The following is a 15,145-nucleotide window of genomic DNA, read 5'->3' on the forward strand; positions in this document are numbered from 1 at the left end:
TAAGGCAAACGAACATAGTAGGCGGACGGCATATCGAAAAAAAGAACACAGTAAGAGCAAAATAAGTCCTTAGGGACGATTGATTCGAAGTGCGAAAGCATACGCCTTTCGCTTTTTAAGAATCAACGATTACCACATTAAACTCCTTTACAGCTGCAATTTTTGATCGTTTGTTCTGCTCAGTCCTTTTAAGTCATACTTATGTTGCTGAGTAGCCGTAAGTAATCTGTATTTTGATTATTTATTTTCGGTGGTCGTTAATTTTGCTGCGTTATTTTAAGCCAGTCTAATTTTTCTGCGTCATTCTAAGTCAATATTTATTTTGTTCAGTAAATTTAAGCCATATTAATTTGTATTGAGTAATTCTTAAGCAATAGTAATTGTCATAGTCATTAATCCCAGCCTTATACCTTCTTACTTTTAATTATAGTCATCTCTATTCATTATAACACTAGCTACAAAGTAATTACGCACGATCGTTAGGGTAATTAGTCAATCACATCATAATACACTCAAGTCAGTGACACTAATGATGTGTTTATTATAATTCTATCACATATGACGAAATAATCACGCATAGACTACTGCGCTGAGGCTGCAGACAGACGACGAAGGTCGATCCTCGCCGACAAGACACTCTAATATGACCCTTTGCAAAAACCTTTCACCACGGCCACCATCATCATCAATTCATCAAGCGCGAAATAGTAATGAATGCCTACAAAAACTGGAACGCCGTTTTTAGCGCGCACGTTGGGTATTATTTTAAAGCAGTAGACTTATCTATGGAGTAAGCAGCACGGAAACGAAACAAGGAATATAGTACTTACACTGCATAGGCGTGAAGTGTTGGCCGGCTGCCACTTGTCCCGTTTCACTTTTACAGTCCACAGGAGCCTTCTTTTCGGATCTCTCGGAAATGAAAACATTCTCCAGCCATTTCGGGAGTGATTTGTGCACGCAGGCACGCAACACCCCGGAATGTCTTCCTCGTCTTGCGGCCAAGAAAAATTGCAACCGACGGGAAACCGGCCGCCGCACGTGCAACTGACGCAGGCGGGACGGGGAGGGGGCACAAATATGGCGCGCGTCCTCGCCGAGGCGGCACTGACCCTTTCAAAGGATGTCCCCACCCTCCACGGAGCGGCGGAGGGGGGCGCGCACATCGAGGCACCCTATCCTGACAGCGCCCTAATGTGGAAACGCCAAGCAGCGCGGTCGCGTGGTGGCGTAGTCTCCGCTTTGTTTACATTGTGCCGTCCGCGCTTTTCTTCGCTGCTCGTTCTCACGGCGCTCCATTTTCGACGGCGGCAGATCGCCTGCTTGCGCAACAGCGATGCAAAGATTGCCGTGCGGTTGCAAGAAGGTTGCCGACGCCGACAGCTTTTTTTCGTGGCGGCAACCTCACGATAGGGGAGCGTCTGCTTCCGAACGTGTACGGCGTTGAACAAATTGTGGACGGTGACGTGAGAGTGAAAGCCAAGTGCGTGTGACAGGTGTCCGACAAGATCGTAGACGACGTCGAGTTAGAGGTACGCACAATGTTCAGAATTTTAGCCACTTTTATTTCAATTACAACATAAGTCACACTGGTAGCAGGAACTTCTGTTGTCATACTACTCGATGACTGCATATCCATTGGGCTGCTTCTTGACGGTTCCGTCACTTCACGAAGGCATGTTCTGGAGTCTGTTTCACACGTGTCTTGCTGCTGCTCAAGAGCTGTGTCGCTGCAGTACGAAAGCATATGTCCCGGTGGTGCTGACTGCTGAGAAGACTGTTGTGATTGCCATTGGTCTCTTTGGCGCCGCTTCCATCTGCATCGCATATAAATGAAACAGTATGTGTGCCTATTTGTTGTGGGGATTAAATTACTCCCAATAATATGTTTGCAAAGGTAACGTTCCTGTGATTGTGTGCATATATTATTCTACAAGAGTGGTACCACTACAAGTTATGATATTTGCACACTTAGATACTTAGAAAGCATGGGCAAACAACAAACATAACGCGCACGTCTCGAGCGGCTGCTTTCCGATCTGCCGCTTCCCGACGCACGCGACGACTGCGGCTTGCATTAAATACGGTCTGCTACCACACAAAAGTAGCGCGCGGCCCCTTTCGTTACCTGCACAACTAGTAATTTAAGTTGCAGCGTTTGGAAAAGGGAAATAATTCTCTTGAGCTCGTCCATGCCGATCGCGAGGGAAGGCACAGTGCAATCAAATAAATTCGGGGGTTCCAAGTGCCAAAACCATGCCAAAACCACGAAATCATTATGAGGCCCGCTGTAATGGGGAGTCTCAGGAATAATTTTAACTTCTGGGCGTTCTTAAACGTGCACAAAAATCAAAGCACACGGTAACAAGGGTGTTCTTGCATTGTGCCCCTATCGAAATGCGGCCGCCGTGGCTGGGAATCGAGCACGCGTCGTAGAGCTTAGCGGCGCAACACGCATGCATTTACCGCTAACAAACGGCGGATGCCACCACTATTCAACAACGCGACACGACTAAACAAACGGCCATGCAATAAAAACAGGCATATGACTATTCCGCTTTCAAGATATTACACGCGAATGCGAAAGTATGAGACTTACTTGACTCGGCGCACTGCAGTTATCCACGCTTGTCGTCTGTCCTTCTCGTACCACTTCCCAGGAAATCTGTAGAACTTCACGGGCAGCGTACGACCTTTCGTGTTTTCGAGGCTGCTGTGGCAACCAACAACACATCAGTATTGCGTGCCTCCTTTCCTGACTGATGAGGTCGCACTCGGCATCGCAAAAACCGCGCGCACGAGCGCTCCCGCCGTACAGAACACGGGCGCGCGCTAGCGCAGCGACGACCCTCGAAACTTCCATCGGTCCGCTAGGGGAGCATTCGGCGCTGGTGCCGCGCGGGCAAACTTTAGGTTGCCTCGTCTATTCACACCTCCCCTTCTAGCCACCCTAATACGGCTTTACCGTAGCGGCTTCGCATGCCGCGTGTGGTGGATTGGATTGGATCCAACCGGCGACTGCGGCATGGTACGTTTGGATCCAATCCATAGTTTAATTCGAGAAAATGAACGTATCAAGAACGTGAGCGTGAGCAAAAGTACGAGAGAGAGAAGGCAGCATTGATAAAAGAGATACAATATTGTGAGCAGTTAAGGCACAGAGACAACGGCTGTTTGAAAATTCTGTAGGCAGTACAGAGCAAAAGAATGAGGAAGTATCTAGCGGATTTTCACCAAAAGCCGACGAGAAAAGTAGTGCCTGTGAGGTTGGCTGCACATTCATATGTGAACGGAAAGGACTAGCCGCTAACGATGCCTTAGTGGCAACAGAGGCCGTTAAAGGCCAGAGTGAGAGCGACGGGGTGCTGTGCCAGCAGAGGACTGTAGAGACAGCTAGGCCAGCTTCGAACGAATTGGCACAGTTACCGCGCGTGTGCGTCGCATCTCATGGTAGCGAGGTCGTTAGCGAGTTACAGAATACGGCGGACTCGACAAGCGCGAGCACCCATGTCGAGTCAGAGCTGCGTGCCGAAGTGCGAGCTGGACGATGCAGTTGAGGGTAGTTCGCAGGATTGCGAGCTCCGTAGCTCAAGGGAAGACCACTGCATTGTTCAGGGATCGGTGCGGCTCTCCGCCAGTCTAGGTAGCCAAGAGCGGGGTGATTTAGTTAGGAATCACTCAGACTGTGCGGGTAAGAGACCTATCCGGGCCGACGAGATGTGTACTGGCCAGCACGAGGCGCCAGAAGGCGACATGAGAGGGAGTTCAAAGAGAAAGCGCGGCAGAAGGAAGCCCGCTAAAAATCGGAATGCGGTGGCTTATGTAGCGCAGCCAAAGACGGCGAAAGGCGCGAAAAGCCAAGGCGCGAGGAAAAGAAAGGTGCGGTTGTCGTTGGCGATGTTGACGCACCCAACACGTTCGAGCCACTGGTCAAAGGGGGACCGAGAAGCATGTTCTGCACGGACGCGGACCAGGGCACGGGGCAGTTAAATTCCTCGTCGTTCCGTCGTTCTCTTCGAAGCTCAGCGCGTAGTACAAAGAAGCGCAAGGTGGCAAGACGAGACCAGGTGGGGAGTAGCGACGCGGTCAATCGAGGTCGTGATGAAGGCGGTGCGCGAGGACGCAAATTGGCAGGGAACTGTAACGTCTTGGGGGAGCTGATAGTGAGTCAGCCCTTTTGTTGTTCCTCGGTAGCCAGAGTAGCTTTCGGACCGCGACCACCTCGGATACGGCTCTAAGTATGAGTCAGACGTAAGCATTTGGAACGGGAGGCCAAGAAAGCTTCCGAAGAAGTAAAACGTTCTGTTTTCTCTTATTTTTTGAGCATCGGATAATTTTCGCGATTTAAGTTTATTTCAATATGTAAAAGTATGAGTTTTGTGTTTTTGCTCGAGAAGCTCCTGGACTGGAAAGATGAGTTTTATGTAAGCATGTAGTTTCGCGAGATGTTCATTATGAGTAGATAGGCCTTCTTTTTTTGTGTGTATGAGTAACCTGAGTGTCAAGGATATCGGTGAGAAGCCTATCGTAGCGCGCGTGTGTTTTAGTTAGCCTTCTTTTTTTTTATAAGCGTTTTTTATTTTCTAAGGTTAACTGCGTAGGTTTTCAGTAAGTGCATCATTTGCACTGAGAAGCGTTCTTACTTCCATTCGCGCGCGTCCTGTGTGGACGGAAGGAAGCAGATTTATGACTGGGTTGCTCGTGTGTGTTGAGGGCAGCCGTATTCTGACTTCTCTAATAAGCATGCGTGGAACCGGTTATTAGGAGACGCATCATTTTAAGGTTTCTGCGGAGTGCGTAAGCCCCTCAGGTTTAATTGCTCGCGTAAGTCACGTGTCCTGTAGGGACTAAAGGAAGAAACGTGAGTAAGCGTAATAAAAAGTTTGCCTACGACGCAAGTACGCGTTCTGATTAGCGACCACAAGGCTAGCGCGCTTGTGATTACGTACATGTGAAGTTGACCAGACTGTTCAGTGGCACCAATACGTGCGATAAGTACGCCACTGCGATAGGTTCGAAACATGCTGTTCGTGTAGTTAGGCCACTTTAGTTATATTCGGCTGTTTTCATTTGTTGTTTGCATCGACAACGACCCATTGTTTTGCTACAACAATAACACTCTGGTCTTGTCGGCATTCGGGGAGATATGGATAGCGGTTTGAAAAGGTGGTTGGAACTGCTTTGTCAAAATTTGGGAAATAAAAGATCAGGGTTCATTTTGACTCAGTAATGGCCTGGCGAGTCAGGGGTGAAGAGCTTGCGCTTACACGTGGTGCAGCGCTGTGTTGTTTTGTTTGTTTGACGTATGTTCTCCAGGGCCCAGAATCCCGAAGTTCGTCAAACGAGGCCCGACACCAGTACCCTCCAGGTTCTTTCAGCGTTCCTCATGGCCAGCGAATTGATTTCACCGGCCATTCCGAACTTCCGGTGCGAGGACGAGCTGTTAGATACGGGACCGTTTCCTGAGCCTACTTCGAGTTCACCACACCACATCGAATCGCACCACAGCTAATTAAAGAGCGCAGAAGCACGGATACCACATTCCCGAGGCGCGGCACGTGCAAACAAGTTGGCGTCCCCCTCCTCGTGTGCCGTAGGTGGAGCTATTCACTGCTTGACTCTTCCCGAAAGTGTAGCGATAGCCTGGCACTGTTCCAGGTAACGTGGGTCCAGAGGCAAGAGGGCTGTAAAGCACCGTGAAACCCTGTCTGCCTTGGTCCGCCGTCGCCCCCATCCGCGTATTGTGACGGCGCATTGCAAGTCAGCAAGGCAAGACCGCAGGGAGAAGTAAACCCTCGGACAATGGGGGACCAAGCAGCGACCCTCTCCGTCGGGTGTGACACCATCGCACTGGCGCCTACCATTGGCCGAAAATGATGACACCTGAGCGGGCTCGCCGATTGGCCGAAAATGGCGTTACCTGAACGGACTCTCCCACTGGCCGAACGTGACGTGTCTTCGAGACACCGAAGGGCTTAAAAGACACAGACCGAGAGCATTCCTTGATTCATCTCTTTCGAGCTTCTTGCCACGTGCCGCAGCGTCCGGGTTGCTGCCGGCCCGTAATGTCTTTAAGACTGTTAATTGACTCTCACTGTAAATAATGTAAATAAACCTCCCAAGTTTTTTCATCCCGAAGTCCTCCTCAACCCTTACACTGCAAACGAAGCGGGCACTGATGCAGGGGCTTGGTGAAGATTGTTATCAAAGGCCGGTGATCCGTTTGGACGACCACGTCTGCTTGGCCGAAAATGTAATCATGGAACTTCGTGCACCCATGTACTATCGCATGCGTTTATTTTTCAATCTGCGCATAACGCTGTTGTGCTTCTGTTAGAGATCTGGACGAGAAGGCTACGGGATGGTCGTCTTGCATAAAAACAGCCCCTACGCCCGACTGGCTAGCATCGACAGAAAGCGTGACTGCCTTTTTTTTTCGGGTCGAAGTAGGAACGAACCGGCGCTGTTTTTTATTTACTTTTATTCTTTATTTATTTAGTACCCACAGCGCCCATTCAGGCATTACAGTGGGGGGGGGGGGGGGGGTACAGATGAAAAACAAGCATAAAAATTGCAGGTTTGCATAAATGTTTGTAAGTCAACAACACATTATTATAGGCCGACAAAAAAAAAAGCACACAGCCAAGTTGCACGCAGCCATGTCGGACACAGGCACGTTGCAGATGTCACGTGTCACATTTGAAAAAAAAAGTACATAAAGCACAATGATTACAGAGACTCATAATGAAAAAGGAAAAAAAAATCGAATAATAAGTTGCAAAAAAAAGAAACAATGCGGTGATTAAGATACAGTGCGACAAGGTGAAAAAAGAGGCACTAAAAGTAAATGTCATTTGCAGCTGGGATTGTTTATAGGTCATGATGATTGCTAGACGTACACGGGATATTTATCAAGCCTTAGGGATCAAAATATTCTATTGCTTTTAATGCGGAAAAGAACTTGTTAGGACAAGAAATTCCTACAACTGAGGAAGGAAGTCGGTTCCACTGACTGATGGTTCTTGGTAAAAACGAGCTGCTAAAGGCCGATGTATTACATTTGTATTCTCTTATCTTCTGCTCATGATCTTTGCGTGCTGATGTGTAGTGAGGCTGGTTTATGTACACGTCACTTGGAATTCGAGTATGAGAGTGATATATGCTGTGTAAGAGCTTCAGTCGAAACGACGCTCTTCGGTGCTGGAGAGATGGCCAGTTTAGCATTGGTTTAGATATAGTTGCACTAAACTGCCTATCATACATTGCTATATCTAGTACATATCTTGCCGCCATGGACTGAACTTTTTCTAGACTTTCTTTGTTGGTTACTGATGAAAGATCCCACACAGAGCATGCGTATTCGAGCACAGATCTTACATATGATTTATATAGCAACTCCCGGGTTTGTTGTGGAAACGCACGTGTATTTCGTCGTAAAAATCCCAAGCTCCGATAAGCTTTGCCTACGGTGTAATCCACGTGCCGATTCCATGATAAAGAGGGGCAAAAGTAAACGCCTAGGTATTTATATTCACACACCATTTTTACTGGACAGCAGTTTATCGTATATTCAAATTTTCCAGGATTTTTTTTGTTCTGGAGAACCTCATACACACCGTTTTCTCGAGATTCAGTTTCATTTCCCATCGGTTACACCACTCGTGTATGGCATATAAGTCGTTTTGAATTACGAAGCAGTCATTTTCACATGTAACTTTACGGTATAATATAGTCATCTGCAAATAACCTAATATGGGACTGTACATTTTCATTAATGTCATTGATATAAAATAGGTAGTGAAGGGGCCCCAGAACTGATCCCTGAGGTACCCCTGATGTTACATTAGTTATTCCAGATTGTTCGCCGTTTACGACTATATATTGTCGCCTCTCGCGTGAATATTCGGTGATCCACGCAATAACTTGGGGATTAATATTACAACTGGTTAGTTTCTGCAGTAACAGGTAATGTGAAACGGTGTCAAACGCTTTTTGAAAGTAAAAAAAAAAATACAGTCGACCGATGATTTGTCGTCCAGGGCTGCCGCTAAGACATGTGTGAACTCTACTAGTTGTGTGACGCATGATAACCCAGCCTAAATCCATGCTGATTTGAGTTAAATAAAGAATTACTATCTATATGTTTGACTACTGCAGTATATAAAACATGTTCTAGAACTTTACTGCACACGGAAGTTAGTGAAATGGGACGGTAGTTAATAAGAATGTTGCGCGGGCCAGTTTTATGTATAGGAGCAACCGATGCTATTTTCCAATCAGCCGGAAGTGAACTGTGTTCCAAGGACTTCTCAAAAATAGTTTTCAAATACATTGACACTATATGAGAGCAAGACTTCAACATAAAATTGGGTAAACAGTCAGGGCCCACAGCTTTTGCACAATTTAAATCACGAAGCAGTAATTCAATGCCCCAAGCTTCGATCACTATTTTAGGCATGGGTGTGGATTCGTGTGTCAACAATTTCAGATCTTTCCGAGAATCTGTTGGGGCAGAGAACACTGATGTAAAATAAAGATTGAACAACTTGGCCTTTTCTGTGGCGTCGCAAATTGTAACATCGCCATCGGTCAAAGCGGGGATAGAAATGTTGTCTTTTTATTTCGTTTAATGTGCTTCCAAAGTTCCTTCGGACTTTGCTTTATCTTACTTTCTATTGTTTTAAAGTATATTAAGTAGAAAGCATATTTAGCGCCAGCAAACAAGGACGTAAGGGAGACGACAACACAATGCGCCACCTTCACAACTTGATTTTCAGGAAGTACACCTATATAAACCATGCACAGTGGCGCCACCTTATCCAAATCTTATCCATCCAAACAAAGCCGTCTCCTTATCTAACAGGTCGATTGAAGGGGCACTAACACACGTGTCTCTATTCCGCCAGATAGCCTGCGCTTCAATGATCTCTCGCACGTCTTTATCTTTGTGCTTTGCAAGAACCCGACAGGATTCATAGACCGGCGCACAGCCGCATTCTTGACAGTGGGTTGACAGATGACCGTTTTGCTTATTTTTCACAGTTTGGCAATGTTCCCGTAATCGGTTATTAAGACATCTCCCTGTTTGTCCGATGTATTTCTTCCCACAGGACAGCGGAAGCTCATATACAACACTTTCTGCGCATCCCACTGGCGCTTTCCGATGATTCGTAGAGCACCCGGCAGCTGGCTTACGGTACGGGTCTGTCAATCGACATATTTTTGCCAGCTTTTCTGGTGCGGAAAAGACCACTTTTGTGTCCACCCGGCTAGCCATTTTCTTAAGTTTATGTGCCGTTCTATGCAGGTAGGGCACTACCGCTACCTTCCTTCTACGTGCCATCCCTTGATTTGCCGTGTCCTGAATTGTGCTATCCAACCTGCACCTTTTTAGCAGCCCCTCGACGACCGAAACTTGCACTGATTCCGGAAACCCTGCCGCTGATAGCCTTCCCGATTGATCCATAAGGCTCGTATAGATCTTGTGGTGGCAAGACTTCTTTAGAGCATTTCCAAAGCATAAGTTGGCAATGCTCCTCTTGACGAGCTTCGAGTGGGCTGACCTATATGATAACAGGGGCTTATTAGCTCTAGGTTTATACTCCCAACACGTGTGCCGTTCCATGAACTCGAGCTGAATGTCTAGGAAGCGCAGCACGTTATTGGAGGGCTCTTCAATCGTGAGAGTAAGTGGGCTAAGGCCTGCAGAAAATACTTCGTAAAGCTTGCCTACCGTAAAACGTGCGTCAGGTTCAAAAAGAACGAGATAGTCGTCAACGTATCTGACAACTTTAACCACCCTGTGCTCCGACAAGGTACGGGACAGGATTCTGTTGTGGTGAGCTAGAAAGATGTCACTTAGTATGGGCGCCAAACATGAACCGATGCAAACCCCTTGCTTTTGAATGAATATGTCGTCGTTCCATGCTGCATATGTGGAGTGAAGGTAGCAACTAAGCATGTCTAAAAAGCCTTGAATGGACAAACCGGCTGAATTTTGGAACGGTACCACGCCATACTCGTCTATGCACTCTTCTACACAAGTTATTAGTTTCTTTTGAGGCAAGGAGTAGTACAAGTCCTTTATGTCAAAGGAGCAAGCTGATAAGCTTTTGTCAGAATTTTCTTTCAGGAAATCTACGGTTTCTGCAGAGCCCCTAACCAAAAATGGGTCGTCAACATTAAGAATTCGCAGCTTATCGTGCAAGAAAAGAGCGAACTTTTTCTGCCAAGACCCTGTTTCTGAAACTATTACCCTTAATGGGTAATCGGGTTTGTGCGTCTTCGCACTAAACATAATTTGAAGGCAACCAGACTTTGCGTTGTCAATTTCACGAACCAACTGACTAAGGTCTGCCTTCTTACAAAGACGCTTCGCTTCTAGCTTGATTTTTCGGAGAGACACATTACTACACTGGTCGAACACAGAGGCAATCGCAGAGCAGGCTTTCGTATTAAAATCACCTTCCTTGAGGACAACAAAGCCACCTTCCTTGTCCGCTGGCAAAACACACAGACCATTCTGCCTCAAAAACGAAGTTGCGCGCTTAACCGGTACACGTGAGACCATCGGTTTGTTGCGCGAAACCACATCGACCCCTTCGGAGATACATCGATTCACTTCACCTTGTGGGGCGCACTTTGAAATCCTTCGCACAATGCTCAGAAGTTCCGGTGCGCTCAACCTTGGTTCTACGGCGAACTTGGGGTCAAGTTGAAGAACAACTTCAACGTAGTCTGAAAGACTAACCTCGCCGAAGGTCCTGACGCCACAAGGTCCGGCAGGTTTCTTCTTAGGGATGCTGTCACGCAGGCCAGGTAAGGTCCTCTGCCACAGAAATTCCGTGCCGCTACTGATGATCGCCAGGAAGTCGGTCCACTTCCTGCAGGCACCCTGTTGTTTCCTTGGAGCGTCCAGCGTCGCTCTCAGCAAGCCTTTCACCACCCTCGCTTGCCTTTGCCACTCACTTCTCATTATCTTTAGGACTCTGATGCCATGGCCAACGGAAGGAGCAAGTTTCAGAAACAGGGTCTTGGCAGAAAAAGTTCGCTCTTTTCTTGCAAGATAAGCTGCAAATTCCTAATATTGACAACCCATTTTTGGTTAGGGGCTCTGCAGAAATCGTAGATTTGCTGAAAGAAAATTCTGACAAAAGCTTATCAGCTTGCTCCTTTGACATAAAGGACTTGTACTACTCCTTGCCTCAAAAGAAACTAATAACTTGTGTAGAAGAGTGCATAGACGAGTATGGCGTGGTACCGTTCCAAAATTCAGCCGGTTTGTCCATTCAAGGCTTTTTAGACATGCTTAGTTGCTACCTTCACTCCACATATGCAGCATGGAACGACGACATATTCATTCAAAAGCAAGGGGTTTGCATCGGTTCATGTTTGGCGCCCATACTAAGTGACATCTTTCTAGCTCACCACAACAGAATCCTGTCCCGTACCTTGTCGGAGCACAGGGTGGTTAAAGTTGTCAGATACGTTGACGACTATCTCGTTCTTTTTGAACCTGACGCACGTTTTACGGTAGGCAAGCTTTACGAAGTATTTTCTGCAGGCCTTAGCCCACTTACTCTCACGATTGAAGAGCCCTCCAATAACGTGCTGCGCTTCCTAGACATTCAGCTCGAGTTCATGGAACGGCACACGTGTTGGGAGTATAAACCTAGAGCTAATAAGCCCCTGTTATCATATAGGTCAGCCCACTCGAAGCTCGTCAAGAGGAGCATTGCCAACTTATGCTTTGGAAATGCTCTAAAGAAGTCTTGCCACCACAAGATCTATACGAGCCTTATGGATCAATCGGGAAGGCTATCAGCGGCAGGGTTTCCGGAATCAGTGCAAGTTTCGGTCGTCGAGGGGCTGCTAAAAAGGTGCAGGTTGGATAGCACAATTCAGGACACGGCAAATCAAGGGATGGAACGTAGAAGGAAGGTAGCGGTAGTGCCCTACCTGCATAGAACGGCACATAAACTTAAGAAAATGGCTAGCCGGGTGGACACAAAAGTGGTCTTTTCCGCACCAGAAAAGCTGGCAAAAATATGTCGATTGACAGACCCGTACCGTAAGCCAGCTGCCGGGTGCTCTACGAATCATCGGAAAGCGCCAGTGGGATGCGCAGAAAGTGTTGTATATGAGCTTCCGCTGTCCTGTGGGAAGAAATACATCGGACAGACAGGGAGATGTCTGAATGACCGATTACGGGAACATTGCCAAACAGTGAAAAATAAGCAAAACGGTCATCTGTCAACCCACTGTCAAGAATGCGGCTGTGCGCCGGTCTATGAATCCTGTCGGGTTCTTGCAAAGCACAAAGATAAAGACGTGCGAGAGATCATTGAAGCGCAGGCTATCTGGCGGAATAGAGACACGTGTGTTAGTGCCCCTTCAATCGACCTGTTAGATAAGGAGACGGCTTTTTTGGATGGATAAGATTTGGATAAGGTGGCGCCACTGTGCATGGTTTATATAGGTGTACTTCCTGAACATCAAGTTGTTGAAGTTAGCGCATTGTGTTGTCGTCTCCCTTACGTCCTTGTTTGCTGGCGCTAAATATGCTTTCAATTTACCAACACGCCCAACAAATGGCAATGCTATATTAAGTAGGCTGATTTTGTTTGGATTGTAGCGTTGTTCACTTCTCGCGTTGCCAGTTTAAGTTTACAAAAGTTCTGTTTAGAAGGGTATCGTTTAAATGAACGGTAAATTCTTTGCCTACGCTTCACTAAACATTTAGTGCCTGGCGCAGTGCTTCAAAACTGCGCCTGTTTTTCTGTCCAGACCCATGCGTTATTTTTTCGAAGTAGTTCTCTTAGCGGTTCCGTCAAGACAGACATGTTGGGAATGAAACGCTGTACATTGTGCCGAGAAACATTTGCAGTTGCTTACTGGTCTTAGGCTCGGATATTTCCAGAATGTCCTGAACATGCTCCGGGTCAATGCGCAGGCCTTGCGTAGTGAGGATGTGTCCCATGTAGCGAACCTCCGCCTGCAGGAAGGTGCATTTTTTCAGGTTAAGTCGCAGATTGTACTCACGGCAGCGCGTCAGTAAGAGTGTCAGGTTGCGGTCATGCTCATCTTTTGTCTTGCCCCAGACTAGCATATCATCCATTACAACTGCGACACCGGGTAGACCGTCTAGTAAACGATGCATTGCAGCTTGAAAAATTTCTGGGGCTGACGATATTACAAAGGGCATTCGGAGGAAGCGATAGCGCCCGTATGGCGCACTCAGTGCAGATTTTTTTAACTTTCTTCCGTTAGCTTAATCTGCCAAAATCCCGATGCTGCATCAAGCGTAGAAAAAAAATCTTGCTCCAGACAGCCGCGGAACTATGTCTTCTAAAGTTGGTATGGGGTAATTTTCTCGAAGCAACTGTTTGTTCAGGGCGGTTGGATCGAGACAATTACGTACTTTCTTTTTTTCACCACGGTCATCATGTGGCTAGACCATTCGGTTGGTTCATTTACCTTTGTAATGACGCCCTGCTGCTCCATGCGCTGCAGTTCTACCAGAGCTTTGTCTTGCAGTGCCACGGGGACCCTCCTAGCAGGCACGACGGTTTCTGCGCTGCCGGGTTTCAGCTTCATCGAGTACTCCACGCCTTTCAGTTGTCCTAGCCCACTGAAAACATCTGCGAAAGGTTGGGCTGGGGGATATAGTTCTTCACTGGCGACTTTCTCTGTGCGGATATATAAACCCCAGGCGTTCTGCGACTGCCCCGCTGAGCGGGACTGGAACATCGTGCTCGACGACGAAAAATTGTTCTTCGCATTTTTTGTTGTTAGCGTAAAGCAGAAGCTTGATTTTTGCTTGTGCCGTAGTCCTGTGACCAAAGAACGCTGTTAGTCATCTTGCAGGCTTCCTTGGGCTTATCAGGTAATCTTTCCAGCTCGTTTGTGGAGATAACGCAACAGTTTGCTCCTGTGTCCAGTTTGCACGTGAAGGGTTGGCCTTCGATGTAAACTGTTGCTGCCTATCAACTTCAAAACTTCAAGCGAGTTCATCGCTAGTCCCGCAAGAAAAAAAATCGTCTGTCTCGTCCCGTACCTCCCACAGCTCTTTCCCTTGACGGCTGGCGTTATGCGTGGCACCGACTGATTTGCAAACCTGGGCAAAATGGTTCTGTGCGCCGCACTTGCTACAATTCTTTCCTCTCGCTGGATAATTTCCACCACGATGCACCTGGTAACCGCACCTACTGCACAGCTTCCTTTCTGTCACAGCCGAGTTCACTATCGTCTATAGTGTGCGCTCCGCCCGTTGCTGCGCTTCTCTCTTGAAAGTGCTGCTCTCCTCACTCCTCAATGCGGCAAATTTCTACCGTTTTTTTGGTAAGAAGGGTTTTCCGCTAACAGTTTCTGCTGTAAACGCTTGTCTCGGACACCTATAACGATACTGCTGCGTAGCATACGGTCTTCTGGAAGTCCGCACTTACAGTTCTTGGCTAAAATTTTCAATTCGATCAACCAGTCATTAAATGGTTCGCCTTCTTTCTGGTCCCTTGAACCAAAGCGGAAGTCGTGGAGGTTGAAGTTGTTTGCTGGCTTGTAGTAGTCCTCGAATTTCTTTATCAAAACTTTGACGTCATTTCTGTCCTCGTCCGCCTCAAACTTGAAAATGCTGACTGCTTTCCTGCCTTCCCCTATGCTCACGAGAAATGTTGCTGCCTGCACATCGGTTGGCTGCTTGGTCAATTGAGTAACAGTGGCAAACAGTTCGAACTGACGCTTCCATGTTCTCCAACCAAGCCAGGCTTCGTCTGACGTATCCAGGGGTTTTGACGCCGGCAGTAGAGTCGATGGAACTGGCAGCGTCGTAGGCGATGTCGTCGACATCTCAACTGGGCACCGCTGCCACCATGGATGTTGACAGGCCGGCATTCCGGTAACGAAAGTGCTTTATTCATGGGAGGGAGCGATATAAGTACACTTGAAAATGGGTGACGTAGACGTCACGTGTTAGCAGGCGGGGCGCTATCAGGATGACAACGTGATATGGCCACACGCAACGGAGCCCGGTGTCAGCCTTATTCACACGTAGCCGCAGGACAAGAAGTTGCGTGAAGCTTGATTCGCGAAACTTAGAACCGGCAGACAGCCATCGACTACAACTCGGGTATGCAGCAAGCACAGACAC

The 15,145-nt window shown here is 47.4% G+C and overlaps 1 protein-coding gene across 1 annotated transcript in view; it reads right to left on the minus strand.

The window, feature by feature from the left end:
• LOC139051362 (uncharacterized) overlaps positions 1 to 15,145 on the minus strand; it is a 144,651-nt gene that overhangs the window by 40,768 nt on the left and 88,738 nt on the right. Inside the window, exon 5 of the mRNA XM_070528381.1 lies at positions 12,895 to 12,994. Coding sequence (XP_070384482.1) covers positions 12,895 to 12,994 — 100 coding nt within the window. The remainder of the gene's footprint in view (positions 1 to 12,894; positions 12,995 to 15,145) is intronic.

Source organism: Dermacentor albipictus, unplaced genomic scaffold (assembly GCF_038994185.2).
Source record: "Dermacentor albipictus isolate Rhodes 1998 colony unplaced genomic scaffold, USDA_Dalb.pri_finalv2 scaffold_11, whole genome shotgun sequence".
Taxonomy (NCBI): domain Eukaryota; kingdom Metazoa; phylum Arthropoda; class Arachnida; order Ixodida; family Ixodidae; genus Dermacentor; species Dermacentor albipictus.